Source organism: Lissotriton helveticus, chromosome 12 (assembly GCF_964261635.1).
Source record: "Lissotriton helveticus chromosome 12, aLisHel1.1, whole genome shotgun sequence".
Lineage (NCBI taxonomy): Eukaryota > Metazoa > Chordata > Amphibia > Caudata > Salamandridae > Lissotriton > Lissotriton helveticus.
The window spans coordinates 275,569,676-275,587,786 of record NC_136073.1 but is presented as its reverse complement, the minus strand read 5'-3'; the positions used below and the strand labels follow the sequence as shown (position 1 = coordinate 275,587,786).

General features: G+C 48.3%; 1 protein-coding gene across 1 annotated transcript in view; it reads right to left on the bottom strand.

The window, feature by feature from the left end:
- Positions 1 to 17,221, bottom strand: part of PHLPP2 (PH domain and leucine rich repeat protein phosphatase 2) — a 704,566-nt gene extending 687,345 nt beyond the window's left edge. Inside the window, exon 1 of the mRNA XM_078669274.1 lies at positions 16,957 to 17,221. Coding sequence (XP_078525400.1) covers positions 16,957 to 17,097 — 141 coding nt within the window. The 5' untranslated portion in view covers positions 17,098 to 17,221. The remainder of the gene's footprint in view (positions 1 to 16,956) is intronic.
- Positions 17,222 to 18,111: the final 890 nt, after the last annotated feature.

The following is an 18,111-nucleotide window of genomic DNA, read 5'->3' as shown; positions in this document are numbered from 1 at the left end:
ATTAAAGTGCTTCCTCATAGGATTGTACTGGATACCATCTGATAAATGTTGCCTAGTAGTTCAATAGTACAGGGCAAAAGAACAGTCCATAATTCACATTTTGTACATCAGCACTACAAAACAGACAACTGGGATGATTGCTAAATCCATTTGCTTTAAGTAGAACATTTTCACTGCTTGACAACTGTCCACATTTAAACTTCATGAAAACTCTTCTAACTATGGGGCAAGTGTTAGTTTACATAAAAATGGTGTTTCTTCAACTTTTGAAACATGACAATTGAGCTGTACATTTGTTGTGCTTAATCAATGCTGGTAATCAACACAAAGGCTTTTTATTTTAATTATTTTCTTTAATTATGACCTCAAAGACTAACCATTTTTTTAAAGATAAGAACACTTCGCAGTTAGTGCCTGACAAATATATGTACATCGACAATATTTTTGAATACATGTAGGTCTTATTCACATTATATTTAAGTTCTCGCCATATAATGTTTTATTGCATATTCAGAACTATAAAACAGGCACAAAAAAGGTACTGCATTATCTGGCTATAAACTCAAAAAATTATGCTCATTAATCCTAATTCAAGACAAATTATTTGAATGACACTTGATCTACCATGGCCTAAGTAATGTTTCCAAAACTGAAAATTCTGAGATGATAGTTTAGCTAATGAGATCATAGAACAAACTTCCATTGCATATTAGACTATTGCTGGAATTTCTGCAATATAGATTTTGAGCAGTGATTGAACATTTATTTTGCCTTGAGCTCTAAAATATTGTGGTACGCCATATGCATTTAGAATATCATTATTAAAGGCTATCATCAGTGGACAATAAAAGACTATGGGATACATTCATCTCTAGATACAATAATCGTTTGCTACCTCTAGTTGCTGTAACTTTATAATACCAACTCTGTGATGCTTTTAGTATATGGACATCTACCACGATTTTAGCTTTCCCTTCATTAACAGAAAGATAATGTTCTTCAGAGAAAGGCCAGAGTTTCACTCTGCCATGCAATTCTACATGGTGATATCCATTAACACTAGATCATCTGCATACAATAAAGTGGATATTTCCATATTCCCTAGCTTTGGAAGAAAATAATTTGTCTGATTAGATTCAGGAAATTAGATAGAGATAATAATATGGGGGCTAATATGTGTATTGTTTCAAACTATTATTAACCTTGATTTTCACAGAATATTCATTTGAGGATACCAAAAGACCTTGTATCCAATTATCCAAAAGTAAATTCATCAGTGGATATAAAAGGTCAAACAGAATGCCCAATTTAATTAAACTGTGCCATAAAACAGCCCGAGCCATACAGTAAAATGCACTTTGCAAAAGCCAAGTGAAGTTTGATTTTAAATTGACTTGCGTATTTGACTCTCAGCACACTTAAACATAAGATGTTATTAATAGTGGCACAACCTTCTCTAAAAGCAGGTTGTTTAATAGGCAGGTGCTCACTTGTTTTAGACCAAGCGGTTATGCGATTTAATAGAAGAATATATTTCCCGTTACATCAACAATCAATCACATCATTTGTAGAGCGCGCTACATACCCGTGAGGGTCTCAAGGCGCTGAGGAGGGGGAGGGGGGTGGGGGCGCTGCTACTGTTGAAAGAGCCAGGTCTTTAGGAGTCTTCTGAAGGTCAGTAGGTCTTGGGTCTGTAGTAGGTGGGTTGGGAGGGTGTTCCATGTCTTGGCGGCTAGGTGGGAGAATGATCTGCCGCCGGCGGTCACTCTTCGGATGCGGGGGACAGTGGCAAGGGCGAGGTCGGCTGAGCGGAGCTGGCGGGTGGGGGTGTAGAAGCGAAGTCGGCTGTTGAGGTATGCTGGTCCGGTGTTGTGGAGTGCCTTGTGGGTGAGGAGTTTGAAGGTTATTCTCTTGTCGACAGGGAGCCAGTGAATGTCTTTCAGTTTGGGCGTGATGTGGTTGTGGCGAGGGATGTCGAGGATCAGGCATGCGGAGCCGTTCTGGATGTGTTGGAGCCGTTTCAGGAGTTTGGCCGTGGCTCCTGTGTAGAGGGTGTTTCCGTAGTCCAGTCTGCTGCTGACGAGCGCCTGGGTGACCATCCTTCTCGTTTCGGTGGGGATCCACTTGTAGATCCTGCGGAGCATGCGGAGGGTGTTAAAGCAGGAGGAGGAGACGGCGTTGACCTGTTTTGTCATGGAGAGGGTGGAGTCGAGGATGACTCCTAGGTTTTGTGCGTGGCCGGTGGGTGTTGGAGCTGTTCCTAGTGCTGTCGGCCACCAGGAGTCGTCCCAGGCAGAGAGGGTGGATCCGAGGATGAGGACCTCTGTCTTGTCTGAGTTCAGCTTCAATCGGCTGTTCTCCATCCAGTCGGCGACGGCCTTCATACCTTTGTGCAGGTTGGTTTCGGTGGTGTGGGTCCTTGGTGAGGGATAGAATCAGCTTGGTGTCATCGGGGTAGGAGATGATGTTGAGGTTGTGCAGTTGGGCGACGTGGGCGAGTGGTACCATGTAGATGTTGAACAGCGTTGGGCTGAGGGATGAGCCGCAGATTATCTTGGTGGCTTCGGAGCGGAAGGAGGGGAGGCGGGCGCTCTGAGTTCTGCCGGAGAGGAAGGAGGTGGTCCAGTTCATGGCCTTCTCTTGGATTCCGGCATCGTGGAGGCGTGTTCGTAGTGTTTGGTGACAGACTGTGTTGAAGGCGGCTGACAGGTCCAGGAGGATGAGGGCCACGGTCTCTCCGTTGTCAAGCAGGGTTCTGATGTCATTGATGAGGGCAATTTCGGTGCTGTGGTTGCTGCGGAACCCGGACTGGGATGGGTCAAGGATGCTGTTCTCCTCGAGGAAGCTGGTCAGTTACTTGTTGACAGCCTTCTCGATGACCTTCGCAGGGAGCAGGGAGATGGGTCAGAAGTTCTTGAGGTCCTTGGGGTCCGCCTTGGGTTTCTTCAGTAGGGCATTGATTTCGGCGTGCTTCCAGCTTTCCGGAAAGGTCGCTGTCTCGAAGGAGATGTTGATGGCTTTCCGGAGATGGGGTGCGATGGTGGTGCTGGCTTTTTTGAAGATGTGGTGTGGGCAAGGGTCTGACAGGGATCCGGAGTGGATGGTGTTCATGATCTTGATGGTGTTGTCGTCGATGTTGGTCCAGGCGAGCAGGTGGTTGGTGCAGATGGTGGTTGTGGGGGCGGAGGTCTCGGTGGTCGCAGTGTTGAAGCTGTCGTGGATGTCTGCGATCTTGCAGTGGAAGAAGGTGGCTAGCGAGTCGCACAGGTCTTGTAAAGGTGGGATGTCGTTGGTGTTGGAGCTGGGGTTGGAGAGTTCCTTCACGATGTTGAAGTGCTCTTTGCTGTTGTGTGCGTTGTTGTCTAGGCGATCTTTTAAGGAGGCCCTTTTCGCGGATCTGATGAGGTGATGGTGTCTGTGGGTTGCCTTCTAGTGGGCTGCATAGCTTTCCAGTGTTCGTTCGCGGGTCCATTTCTTCTCTAGCTTTCGGCATGTTTGCTTCGAGGCCTGGAGGTCTTCAATGAACCAGCTGGCTTTCTTGCTGTTGTGGCTGTTGGAGGGTTTCTTGAGTGGTGTGTCGATCCATTGTCTGAGGTTGTGGGAGGCGGCGTTGAGATTGGACAGGTCTGTGGGTGGACTACGGGCGAGGGTGGTGGATAGCTGGTCTTCAGTGACTTTGCTCCAGCAGCGCAGGGCAGCTGTTGGGTGCGGTGGTGCGCGGTGGGTTTCCGGAAGGTGAAGTGGATGCACCGGTGGTCGGTCCAGTGGAGCTCGGTGGTGTGGTTGAAGGAGACGTGGGAGCTTGCGGAGAAGATGGAGTGAAGCGTGTGGGCGGCGGCGTGGGTGGGTGTTGTGACGAGTTGTCGGAGTCCGAGGTTGGCGAGGTTCTCTATCAGGGTGGAAGAGTTGGCGTTGTTGTTGTTCTTGAGGTGGAAGTTCAGGTCTCCGAGCAGGATGTAGTCCGTGGAGGCGAGGGCGTGTGCGCTGACGAAGTCTGCAATGGGGTCGCTGAACTGTGGTCGGGGTCCGGGAGGTCTGTACACGAGGGTTCCTCTGAGTGTGGTGTTGAGGTCGGTGTGGATCTGGAAGTGTAGGTGTTCGGCGGAGCTGAGGGTGCCGTCTGTATTTGTCGAGACTATGAGAGTGTTCCTATGGACTATGGCGATTCCTCCTGCCACTCCGTTGGTGCAGTCCGTGCGGGTGATCTTATAGCCTTCCAGGATGGCTATGGCGATATCCGGTGCCGAATAGGGGTTCAGCCAGGTCTCCGTCAGGAAGGCGACGTCTGGGGTGTTGGAGTCGAGTAGATCCCAGAGTTCAATGGCGTGTTTGCGGGCGGAGCGGGTGTTGAGGAGGATACATCTGAGGTAGTTGCTTGGGTTCTTTGGTTGGTGGTTTGGTGGGCTTGATGCTGGTGAAGCTGCCGTTCCGGCAGGAGAAGAGTCCTTGGGTGTGCTTCAGGGCGGTCAGGATACAGGTGCGTGATCAGCCGGCGTTGAGTGCATGGAGGTTGCTGGATTCGTAGAGGAGGCGGGTGTCGTGGTGTTCGCGGGGGACAGGGATTCTGGCGCTGGGCGGGGTCCAGACACGGACGGGCGCAGACGGGCTTGCCTTAGGCGCACCAGCGGCGTGGCCGCCATATATGGGGAGGTGGGAGGGAGGGGCTGTCATGTCCTGGCAAACACGCCTGCCTAAACTACAAGGACCAGAAGGCCGAGCGCGTGGGAGGAGTTCGCAAAGCTACATAGGGAGGAAATGTCTGCACGCACGTTGTACGTGATTCCCATTTCGAACCAGTGCTTGGATTTCCGGATTACTCTGTTCTTCTGTCCTTGGTTTACATTCTCGGGCAAGAGTGTTCTGAGAGGCGTTCGGCGGCTGCCGCACGCGTACAACAGCTGACTTTGCCCGTTATTATATGCGGTGACTAACTTGCCATCTCCGCTCGCGTTCTCGGCTGAGACGCGGAGCGTGTTAACAAACTTTTGCCTGAAAGCAATAACAGCTGCTGGTGTTCAGGAAGGCCGACATTCTGCCGTTGCCCAGGGTCCCGGAGGTAACGGACATTTCTTTCCTGCTCGCGTTCTCGGCTGAGACGCGAGGCAGGATTCTGTTTAAGTGCGCACTGTGGAGGCATCAGTTTCGGTGTTCCTGTAATTACCGGACCTCATCCGTCAGCGGCTGCTACGGAGTATCCTATGCCAATTGTGGTGGGCGTGAGTACTATACGTCTCCTTAAGGAACTATTGCTGGATATGCTCTTTGTATAATTGAGATTCAAGTGACTTTGCTTGCAGGACCAGTTCTTTCTTGCTTGTGGAGTTAACAAGCAGGAATTCGTGTGCTTTTGAACTATTTGGGAATTACATTGATTTGGCTTTTGCTATCATTTGGAACTACTTTGGATTCAGTCACACTTCTATCCGGGAAGCCTGCTCTTATAAGACTTGCCTTCAATCTTCATTCCTTATCCTCTTTCTAAAGCCCTATTTTGGAAGGTGATTTTGTGTTTATAGAATTCTATGGGAAGGCTGGAAGGTATGAATGAGTGTTTTGGCTATTGGAATTGAGTCCAGGTTGATAGTCTGATGGAATAATGACATATGCTTCTGTGTTGTAGGATATCCCGGTGTATATACAGAGAGAAGACTCTGCTATTCTTTTGAGGGAAAGAGAACCGATTAAGTAAGCGATTCTTGGTAGTCGTTCCTACTAGTGAGAATTAATGAGAGTAGTTAGCATGTAATGTACTTATCTCTGTGTTTTTCTTTCTTCTCGTTTCAGCCTCCCTTTCCCGTTCCAGACCCTTCCCTACCTTTTCCCTCGCCTGATCGTTCTATGCTCTGTGTATGTTACATCATTCAGAGTGTAGGGAGATCTGGAGGTGGACCCCTTTTAGCAACCACTCTGATCCTGAGGAGGCGCAGCCCGTGACAGAATCACGTACCCAAGCATATACCTCCTCCCGGTCAGTGTAGTTGAGGGATGGCCTCTCTGGATGATGTGTTGCAAGCCTTGGTTCTGGTGCAACAAGAGTTAGAGACTTCTCGAGCTGAAACAGCGGCCCTGAAGTAGAGGCTAGACAGGCAGGCTAGAAATCCCTTTGATGCTTCTGCGGGTGTCCCTCAGATTCAAGTGACAGTGCCTCCTCCCATACCTTTGGCTAGTCCCGAAAGGTATGCAGGCGATCCACTTAAGATCCAGACCTTCCTTACGCAAATAACGTTACATTTTTCTTGTAGGCCTGCTTCTTGTAGGCCTGCTTCTTTCCCTACCAACTTATCGAGAGTGGCATTCGCTATTTCGTATCTCACTGGTGATGCAGCGAATTGGGCGGTCCCGCTAGTCCGGAACGATGACCCTTTGTTGGCGGATTGGGATGATTTCCGAAAGGAATTTGAAAGGGTATTCGACCGGCGAGCCACAACTTTAAGTGCTGACCGCGAACTCTTAGGTTTGCGTCAGGGTGGGAAAGAATTAGTGTCTTACATGACCAATTTTAACAGATTGGTAGTGGAGATGTCTTGGCCGGAAGAAAAACGAATGGCTCTGTACTACCAAGGTTTGAACGACAACTTAAAAGATGTGTTAGCACAGATTGACCCTCAACCCAAGACCTGTACTGATTTAATCAACCTTACGTTAAGGCTGGATCATCGCATGACAGAGAGGGGAGGAAATCACAAGAGAGGCGAGCGTTCAGGAGGAGTCGTGGAATCGACAGGTTCGATTCGGACTAAAGAAACCGGACAAGAGCCTATGGAAATAGGAGCAGTCAGACCTCCTTTAACGAAAAGCGAGAGGAAGAGCAGACGTGCACAGGGACTGTGCATGTACTGCGGAAAAAAAGGGCATTATGTTAGGGAGTGTACCTTGAAGCCTAAGAAGAGAACTCCTTATTTTCCCAGTAAACAGGTGGCAGTGTCACAAGTAGTCTCTGTTCCTGAACCTTCTCTTGAGCTTAGGAACCCCACATTAGCCCAGCGTCCTGCTCCGGATTGGAAGATACCTTCCTTGGAGGTGTCCACTATGATGAGCACTGAAACGCACATCGTTCTATCTATGTACCTTAGTATTGACAATCGCAAGTTCCAGGTGGCTACTATGATAGATTCAGGAGTGACAGGAAACGTTATCGATTATGGGTTAGTAGACCGTTTAGGCTTAACGAAGGTACCTACCTTGCAGCCTGAATCGGTGTTGGCTGTTGATTGCACTCCGTTGAAGTCAGGTCCCATTACAGAACACACCGAAGTCCTTGATCTCACCATGCCAGGAGATGTCATGAATCACTGTGAGGGCGAGGTGTTGAGCATCATAGCAGCGCCGCAATACGAAATCATTCTGGGCATGCCTTGGTTGTGTCGCCACAATCCGTCCATAGATTGGAAAAAGAAAACCGTATGTTTTGAGTCGGAGGTATGCGTATCACAGTGTCTGAAGTTGCAGGAGTCACATGTGGTTGCTTTGACTCACGCATTCAGGGTAGCCACCGCTGCAGAGAAGGATGTAGTGTTGCCTGCCGATTATTCGGCTTATATTGAGGTCTTTAGTGAAATCAAGGCCGAATCACTCCCGCCCCATCGGGCTTATGACTGTCGGATCGACCTGGTGGAGGGGGCTGTGGTGCCTTCTTGCAGAGTCTACGCCCTATCAGAGTCAGAAACCAGCCATCTGAAGGAATACCTGAAACACTTCTGTTCCATAGGCTTCATTCGACCTTCAAGGTCTCCGGCCGCCTCTTCTCTTTTTTTTATTTCTAAGGCCAATGGGGAGCTGCGCACGTGCATCGATTTTAGGCAGCTTAATAAGATCACGATAAGAAACAGGTATCCGCTTCCACTCATTCCAGTCCTGCTGGACCAGGTGCGAGAGGCCAAAATCTATACACGTTTGGATTTGCGTGGGGCCTACCATTTGGTGCACATCAGGGGTGGTGATGAGTGGAAGACCGTATTCAAGACCCGCTTTGGCCTGTAAGAGTATTTGGTAATGCCGTTCGGGTTGTGTAACGCCCCGGCGGCGTTCCAATACTTCCTGAACGACATTATGAAAGACTACTTGGATCGATTCGTCGTAATATACATTTGATCTACTCCGACACACAGGCACAACACATCGGACATGTTCTCTTGATACTACAGAGATTGCAGGAGAATAGGTTATATTGCAAACTCAGCAAATGTGAGTTCAATGTGCGTGAGGTAGAGTTTCTGGGGGTGATCCTCAATCCAAGTGGTTTTAGAATGGCGGGGCGAAAGGTGGAAGCGGTGCGAAAGTGGCCGGTCCCTAAGACTGTAAGGGAGGTGCAATGTTTCTTGGGCTTTTCGAACTATTACCGGAGGTTTATAGCCCATTTCTCTCAGTTAGCTTCTCCTATTTCTCGCTTACTGAGAAAGGGTGTACCCTTTCAATGGACTCCGGAAGCCATGAGTTCCTTTGATGCACTAAAAGAGGCTTATAGCACGGCCCCTATCCTAACACACCCTCAAATGGATGTCCCTTTCGTAGTGGAAGCGGACGCCTCGAATGTGGCGATCGGGGCTGTGTTGTCCCAGAGAGACAAACAAACAGGACAGTTGCATCCAGTGGCCTTTCTGTCTAAAAAGCTCAGTCAATCAGAAACAAATTACACAATAGCGGAAAAGGAACTTTTGGCTGTAAAAAAGGTTTTCCAAGACTGGAGACACTACCTGTGGGGGGGACAACATCCTGTAACAGTACATTCAGATCATCGAAACCTGCAAATTATGAAGACAGCACGGCATTTGTCGCAAAGACAGATGCGATGGATGTTGTTCTTCGCAGAATTTGAATTCACCATAACATTCCGTCCTGGTTCTGAAAACAGGAAGGCTGATTCCTTGTCCAGACAGATGGATGTGGAAGGACACCTAAAGAACGAACCAAGATCCATACTCTCGCCGGCAGTAGTGCTGTGCACTGTCACTATTGATCGTTTCCTGGAAGCAGTGTCAAAACATCACACGCCCACACAATGGAAGGAGTGGGGTGAGAAACATGTGTTGCGATCTCTAAAACATGGATTGCCAACGTATCAAAATCGGTTGTTTCTTCCTGTTCATGCATTAAGACTAATGGCGTTCAATTGGTGTCACAATGCAATGGTGGCAGGACATCCAGGTCATCAGAAGACCATTCATGCAATGCAGAGACATTTCTGGTGGGAAGGCATGTCAAAGGACGTAAGGTTATGGATTGACCAATGTGAGACATGCGTGAGAGCTAAGAGCGAACAGGCCAAAGCTAAAGGAATGCTCATGCCGCTCCCCACATCATCTCGGCCATGGCAAGTGATCAGTGTAGATTTCGTGCTGGGGCTTCCATTAGATAAAGGAAACAACGCTATCCTGGTGGTTGTGGATAGTTTCACGAAGATGGGACATTTCATTCCCTGTAAGAATCTCCCAACCGCCTCACAAACTGCACAATTGTTGTTAACACATGTGATTCGTCTCCATGGATTGCCCAAGGCTATAATATGGGACCGGGGACCGCAGTTCGTTGCCAGGTTTTGGCACATGTGGTGCAAGGCGCTCAACATCTCAGACGCACTGTCAACCAGTTTCCATCCTCAGACTGACGGGCAAACTGAAAGGTTGAATCAGACACTCAGCGGACTCGTGGGTGTCTTTGTTATGGTTGGCTGAACTGTCTTATAATAACGCCTGGCACTGTTCCACTGGTGAGACTCCTTTTAGGGCCAACTCCGGGTTTCACACAGAAACATTGCCTTTGACAATCCCGAGTGATGTAGTGAACCACCCCACAGTGGCCGGTCAGATGAAGGCTCTTCTGAAGATCCATCGACAGGTTCAAAGCAATTTGGATAAAGCCAAGTCGACCTACAAGAAGTGGGAGGACAGGCACCGTCAGGAGGGCCCGGTGTATCAAGTGGGTGACAGGGTGTGGCTCTCCACCCGGAACATTCGCTTTCGTTTCCGCAGTGTGTTTCATCCTCGGTTCATCGGGCCTTATACTGTTGTCCGACGCATAAACCCCGTGGCTTACAGGTTGAAACTCCCGGCTTCATTGCAGATCCATCCCGTGTTTCATTGCAGCTTGCTGAAGCCTGCTCAAGCTGCTAGGCGCCGTGAAGTGCCGCCTGTGTTGCGGGACGGACAGTTGGAGTACGAGGTGCGCAGTATATTGGATGCCCGGTATCGTCAAGGCAAACTCTGGTACTTGGTGTCCTCGAAGGGCTACTCGGCGGAGGACGATTCCTGGGAACCCTGTTCTGAAGGTCCACGCGCCCGGTGCGGTAAGGCGGTTTTATGTTCGTCATCCGGAGAAGCCTGGCGCTAGGAGGCGCTTGGGGGGTGGGCATACTGTCATGTCCTGTCAAACGCGCCTGCCTAAACTACAAGGACCAGAAGGCAGAGCGCGTGGGAGGAGTTCGCAAAGCTACATAGGGAGGAAATGCCTGCACGCACGTTGTACGTGATTCCCATTTCGAACCAGTGCTTGGATTTTCGGATTACTCTGTTCTTCTGTCCTTGGTTTACATTCTCGGGTGAGAGTGTTCTGAGAGGCGTTCGGCGGCTGCCGCACGCGTACAACAGCTGACTTTGCCCGTTATTATACGCGGTGACTAACTTGCCATCTCCGCTCGCGTTCTCGGCTGAGACGCGGAGCGTGTTAACAAACTTTTGCCTGAAAGCAATAACAGCTGCTGGTGTTCAGGAAGGCCGACATTCTGCCGTTGCCCAGGGTCCCGGAGGTAACGGACATTTCTTTCCTGCTCGCGTTCTCGGCTGAGACGCGAGGCAGGATTCTGTTTAAGTGCGCACTGTGGAGGCATCAGTTTCGGTGTTCCTGTAATTACCGGACCTCATCCGTCAGCGGCTGCTACGGAGTATCCTATGCCAATTGTGGTGGGCGTGAGTACTATACGTCTCCTTAAGGAACTATTGCTGGATATGCTCTTTGTATAATTGAGATTCAAGTGACTTTGCTTGCAGGACCAGTTCTTTCTTGCTTGTGGAGTTAACAAGCAGGAATTCGTGTGCTTTTGAACTATTTGGGGATTACATTGATTTGGCTTTGGCTATCATTTGGAACTACTTTGGATTCAGTCAAACTTCTATCCGGGAAGCCTGCTCTTATAAGACTTGCCTTCAATCTTCATTCCTTATCCTCTTTCTAAAGCCTTATTTTGGAAGGAGATTTTGTGTTTATAGAATTCTATGGGAAGGCTGGAAGGTATGAATGAGTGTTTTGGCTATTGGAATTGAGTCCAGGTTGAAAGTCTGATGGAATAATGACATATGCTTCTGTGTTGTAGGATATCCCGGTGTATATACAGAGAGAAGACTCTGCTATTCTTTTGAGGGAAAGAGAACCGATTAAGTAAGCGATTCTTGGTGGTCGTTCCTACTAGTGAGAATTAATGAGAGTAGTTAGCATGTAATGTACTTATCTCTGTGTTTTTTCTTTCTTCTCGTTTCAGCCTCCCTTTCCCGTTCCAGTCCCTTCCCTACCTTTTCCCTCGCCTGATCCTTCTATGCTCTGTGTATGTTACATCATTCAGAGTGTAGGGAGATCTGGGGGTGGACCCCTTTTAGCAACGACTCTGATCCTGAGGAGGCGCAGCCCGTGACAGGGGCAGCTGGGAGGAGGGAGTGGGGCGACGAATGGGCGCACGGGGGGCGGGATCGCAGGGGACACAGTGGCGGGAAAAAACGGCAGAGCGGGGAAAAAGGAGAGAAAATAAGACAAAAAACACAATGTAAACCAGAACGGGGGCAAAAACGATTTCGACATGTTACAGAAGTAGGCACAAGTATACAGTAAGGCTGAGGGGAGAGGGGGCAAAGGCAACAATCACAGTGCAAGCAAGACCAAAGTAGGCACAAGTATACAGTAAGGCTGAGGTGAGAGGGGGCAATGGTGACAGTCACAGTGCAAGCAACACCAAAGAAAGGGATGAAAACGAGTCACATACAGTTAACAGGTACAATTAACTAAGTACAATGAGGCAGAGGGGAGAGGGGCAGAACGAGCAGGGAGCTCGCTCGAACTTCTGACAGCAGTAGCAGCGGGCCAGAGGACACACAGGTGGTGCTGTGAGGTGAGGAGGGAGCGACCTGCCTGCAAGCAGGGTCAAGGGTGGCCATTGGGTGATAATTATTTGGTAAATTACGGTCATCCTTTTTGTAAAGAGGAATGGGAATAATATCTGGTTGTGTTACTCGGGTCACATGGTAAATCTCTGAAAAATAAATATGCAGTTTCTCCTCATCCATTGGTATAGATTTGTAGGTCAAGCCTAGAGCAGCGCATGCGCTGCAGCTCGACTTTTAGTGAGGGTTTTTTCAAAGTGCTACCCCACAGGCTTTTCCTGGCCTAAAGCTTGCGTGCATGGGCGCGTAAACGCGCGTAGCCGCCAATTGCCTTTCTTATCTCATTAATTTACATTTACGAGCCGTCATGGCTCATAAAGTGCTTCGCACACAACTCCCTCCGCCGCTCTCTCCCACTGCAGCCCCCATCTATGCTTGCTGTTTGCGCAGAAGTTTAGCAAGTCTGCATTCTATGAAAGAGCTGCTTGGGGCCAGTTTACGGATCAGCTGCTTTCTCCCAGATACAACAGGCGGGTTTGCTCGAGATTACACCACTGGGAAGGAATTCATGTCAGATTTAGTAATGTTTATGTGAACACCACAGAGAAGGCTTGTTTATTATCTCTTACAAATTTAACAATGCTTTCCAGCAACAATATTTACTACCGCAGTAGTTTATATTTCTCACGTAAACTATCAGTAATCAGCTCTGTTTATCCTATTTGTTTTAACAATACCTTAAAAGAGCACCATGTTTGGCTTTGAAATGTTTTCTCAAGGGAGCACTTCAAAACAATGTGGGAACGCCTTTGGCAACCGCTCGCCCATCCCTCCGTGTTGCCTCTGAGTAATCTATAGAATGTTTCCTACACATATTTAGTCCCTTTATCTCTAATTTCTGCAACTCCGGTATCTGATTCCGCTGCTCGTTTCATGATACTACATTTGTTGCACGTAGACTTCTGAAATTGACAAACGCAGTGACATTTGCACCACCAGTAACGATTTAAATTTTGATAAAGATTAGCTACTACAGAAAAAACACGTTTTTTTTGGTCAATTTAAAAAGTGTGATATATACAGTTACCGACTTTCTTATTTATTATATATCCGTCCATATACCAATAGGCTCGTTTTGAGACCTACAAAACTGGAGAAATGAGGGGCAACCGCATAATTACTGCACAGTTATTCCATTGCTGCAGAGTTTTGAGTTGTGGTAATAATGAGATGCTGCTGGGTCTTCACGTGGGTGGGAAGCTGGGGCTATGAGTTCAATGCGCACATGGTGGGGACCACCACCTTTATCCACCAGGTTATAGCTGAGGTCACTCCGTAAAGCCCCCACCCAGGCTCACTGAACTTTCCTACAGGGGTGATTCAAGGGTGACTTGGACTCTAAAGCATGCAAGAACAATACACCCTTCCCACTGTTCTCTCTCTAAATAACAGCTACAGTTGGGGTGTAGTGGGACTCACATCCATGGACTCTGGTGCCACTGCACCTGCTGCACCAATAATAGCTGAGCCCCTGTCTGTTTCTAGACAGTGGAGAAGTGTATTTTCCTGTCCTTTGTACTCTTTAGCTGGAATACCCGGCATGAATTGAAGCAGCACACAAGCCTGCTTTCGGTTACAGTGGGAGCAAGCAAGTTCCCTGGCTGCGGCCTGTGTGATGTTTGCTTGGGCCTCAACCTTGGCCTGACTGGCCGTAGCGGGCACCGGGCATTTCCCCGGTGGGCCAGAGGGGTGTGGCCCAGTTTTGTGCCTGCAGGTCCGGTTGTGCAGCAGTGCTACAATATCATCCCCCTGGAAAACAAGCATTGGCATAGCCAATAGGTCTCGCCTTTGGGACCTTATAAGTCTTTAGCCATGCAACAGTTGATGTTGTTGCACCAAGGACATTGTGCTGCATAACTAAATACTTATAAGGTCCCAAAAGCGAGACCTATTGGCTATGCCAATGCTTGTTTTTCATGGCAATCATTCTCCAGTTATCTAGGGTTTTGGAAACCACAATTTCAGTACATTAACACTTGTTACAGCCGAGTGCAATGAAAAACAATTTTTAGCAACCACATTTTCCTTAAATTGTTTCTGTTCTACTGCATGGGTATTTTTCTTACACAACTTTAAATTGTATGGCCATTCTAGGAGAGGGATGGGATAGTTTTACCTTGTGACTATTTATGTAACAGATTTTCAAAAACATCCGTATTAATACTATTAACAGGATCCTGAATAGAATGATGTACCATAATATAATTTCCTCAAAATTACTTTCATTCTATATATACAATCTGTTGGAATGACAACAAAGTTCAAATAGGTTGCACCCAGTTTTTTCGAATGAGGAGATCGACTTAGCTAAAGTAATACAGAGTTCACGATGATCACTCCAAGCATTTGTTTTATGTTCAGATTTCATTACTGTTCATGTACTTCTCACCATAATTCTGTCACTAACAGACCATTCCAAGGAAGTCACCTCTTTAGACTTCCAGCATATCACAGCCCCCCACCAAGGCTACCATGACAGATGGCATCCACAATAAAATTGTCCATGTACATCTCCCTGGCACACCAATCTAGCAATATTTCCATGACAGTAACACGCTAATTCCTTTGCCAAAGTATATCACTGACCTTCCACAATACTCATTTCCAGACTGGCTTCAACATGTCTAAGTCACCATTTGATCTCATCATGCCAAATGTCACATCGATCGCAACTATGAAGTACCCGCAAATTAAACACCACCATGTCAAAGGTAAACACAGCCATTCAATGTCCTCAACTTACCCCTCCATGACACACTATAGCATGGATCACTCCAAGGGATGTATGACATTACAACGCATGCTTTTACCACGCATGCCTTTACAACGCGGTTTTTACATCGCATACCATTACAACGCATAGTGCTTCTCAGTGCTGGATAGTGAATAGTTTAATTTACTATTCCAACTCCAGTCCCCGTGGACACTAGGGAAGGTTATTGGATAGTAAATTAACCTATTCCCTATCCTATAGCGCCCCCCAGAGCAATGCGTTGTAATAGTTTGCGTTGTAATGGTTGCGATGTAATGGTAGTGCGTTGTAAAAGTTCAGTTGTAAGTGATGTTTCCCACTCCAAGACAGTCACCAACTTATCCATAATTCAGAGTCAAATTCCAATGCCACCGTAATATAAAACCCTAGCAGTCCTTAGTGCACCCACCTGCTTATTACTCTCACACAAGAGCCCACTCATTGCTACTTGCCAGTCTTGCACAGATCACCCCATGCCAAAATCAATTAAATCCCTGAATGCCAGTTGTACATTGATCATTCCCAGCGAGCCACACATAAATATTTCAACGCTAGTCATCTAGCAACCACATCACAAACCCAGAAATCTCATAGCAACAGTCGCTCACTGACCCATTGCAACAGTTACGCATGAATACACCAGTCATCCACTAACACCACTACAACAATTGCCCACCACGAAAATTACCTTACTGACCATGTTATGTCAGTTTTATAGCCAATCTCACCACTTATTACCCACTTACCATTCCACTACAGAGTCACCCACTAAACCCACCATCACAGATATCACCACCCCCTACAGGTTAGTCATTCAAGCCCCCCCCCACAATAATAGCTTCCCCTGATCTTACTATGGAAGCAGTGTTCATTCCATTCCATGCCACTCGCTAACTGAAACTCCATAACCACTGCAGCTCATATTATTATAGGCCCAACACCTTAAAACCTCTTTCTGCTATGGCATCCTCATCATAGATCCTCATCATCACAAGCTTGCCATCCCAGAACCATTTCATCCATCCATTCATTGTCCTATCCACACCATTCTTCATACAAACCTAAAAGCCATGGACAGTTAGCCTGGTCATGCTCCTTGTTCTCTACTTCATCCAGTGATGGTTGCCATCCTGGCTTCACAACTCTCCATTACTCTCAGCCCCTTTAAACCCATGCCCTCTTCCCAACCCATGCAGAAGTATCCTGTCAGGACCCCAATGCCCCTCTCCTTGTTCGTGGAACTGGATTTAGATGCCTTTGCCTTTCACAGCTCCTTGCCACCAGTAGCACAACCTCTCCCAGACGCAACCAAAGTCCTGTTCAGTGGGTGCTGCTACACCATGAGATCTGGCTGTTGGTCTGCTCCTGTAAGTGGCATTAGGTCCTTGCCCATTCCAGGTTCCCTCGTGGCGTTTCCCTGCACTGGTTCCAGGCCCCATAACCTCTTTGGCCTCCCAGCACTTCTGTGGTAGGCTTCTGCCGCAGACCATCTTCCAGGCAGTAGCTACTGCCCCATGTACTCTTCCTAATGTCACTGACCTCTCTATTGTCCCTCGCCGGCCAGCTGGCCCGACCCAGCCACTCGCCAACCATTTTATGCACTCCTGCTTCTGTCCATCTAAGATGCTCCTGGTCCGAGATTCCGCCCCCGTCATGGTTGTGCCTCAGACAATTTATGCTGACCGAGGCTCTAGACCCTCTGTACTACCGACTACAACTCTTCTCCCAGAATGTTCCTCTGCCAGGGAGTGACGCCACCCCAGAGCCCCCGGTTCTATCAGTGACGTCTACTCCAACCCTGTCCGTGACGCCTGGCCCAAGCCCCTCTTCCCGGCAGTGTGGTCTGCCTTGCCTCCTGCCTCCTCTCTACCAGTGCCGCCTGTTGCCAACCTCTTGTGCCCCCTGCATTTGGACCTGTTAGTGCACCCTCAGTCCAGTGACCCCTTTCCCCATTCCTTCTCCTTGCCAGACAGTAGCCCACAACACTTCCTCTCCCAGTGTGGGGGTCCCAGCGCACTCTCCCGTCGCTCCAACCCCCCATACCTTCGGCAGCGCTCTCACCTTAAGGACTCGGATCCCTGGCACCTTCCTACTTGCAGACACCGGGGCACAAGGCTCGGGAGGTCCCGCATTGGTATCCCCCACGCCCTCCATCGCCAAGTTGTAGCCCTCAGGCACGGCATCCCCTCCTGACAGCGACATGGATGCCTCCAGGGGGCACCAGCGGCCCGACCCTGGTAATCGGCGCGAGACACCACCGTTCAACCAGCGCACGCCCGGACGCCTGACAGTTCGCGACCCCGCCCACTCCTACGCCCCTGCTACTAACCACGCCTCTATTGGGCATACTTCGCCTCCGTGACACCTGAGTCCCGCCCCCTTCAAGCTTTAGCCAGCCTCTATGTATTTTATACCCTCCCTCAACAAAGCCACGCCCTTGTTCTGTCGCAGACTTCTGATAGACTGAACTGCGCATGCCCTGATACGCATCGGTTGCATAGCTCCCAAAGGCATCTTGACTGCCCGTGAAGGCGTGGCTACGACGGACCAGCGGACATGTTAAGTGTGGTTGGGAGCCGTGACTCGTGAGTGAGCTATTGCTACAGGTGTATGTCCTCAAGAGTGTCCCGATCTACAGGTCTAATGTCGCTTATTAACCGCGGCCATCTTAAAGTCAGTCCAGTATTTACTACTTCGTTTTTCACAGCAGTTTGCCAGATCCGTACAGACTGCCCCTCAAAGAGCCTTTATTTCGACAGTCAAGGTGTCGTGGACGGCCGCTAACCTTTGTCCTTGACATGATGTCTTAACCGTCCAGGGCAGGCTCGGAGCCTGCTTTGAAAACCTATAGACATTGCCCTAGAAACAAAAGAAAGACCTCCAGAAAGTACAATCTTCAGAGCACACGCACCTTTTGAAGCCGCTTGGTTGCTGTTTTAAGAAGGACTGGAAGAAGAACCGCCAAGAATACAAGTAGTAGACACAATTAACAAAACAAATTGATGAGATCACTTTTTACTTTCATTTTTTACAAACATTTACGGAGAATATCAATTTACTTGACATTATCATTCAAAACTATAATGACAGATAATTTATTTTCTCTCCATTTATTTTTTAAAGGTTGTGCAAAACGAACTGACAAGTAAAAGGAACTTTCCCTGCTCGGTGGGTACTCCATGCCAAAACAGCGTCTGACCCACTCTGGTCTGTTAT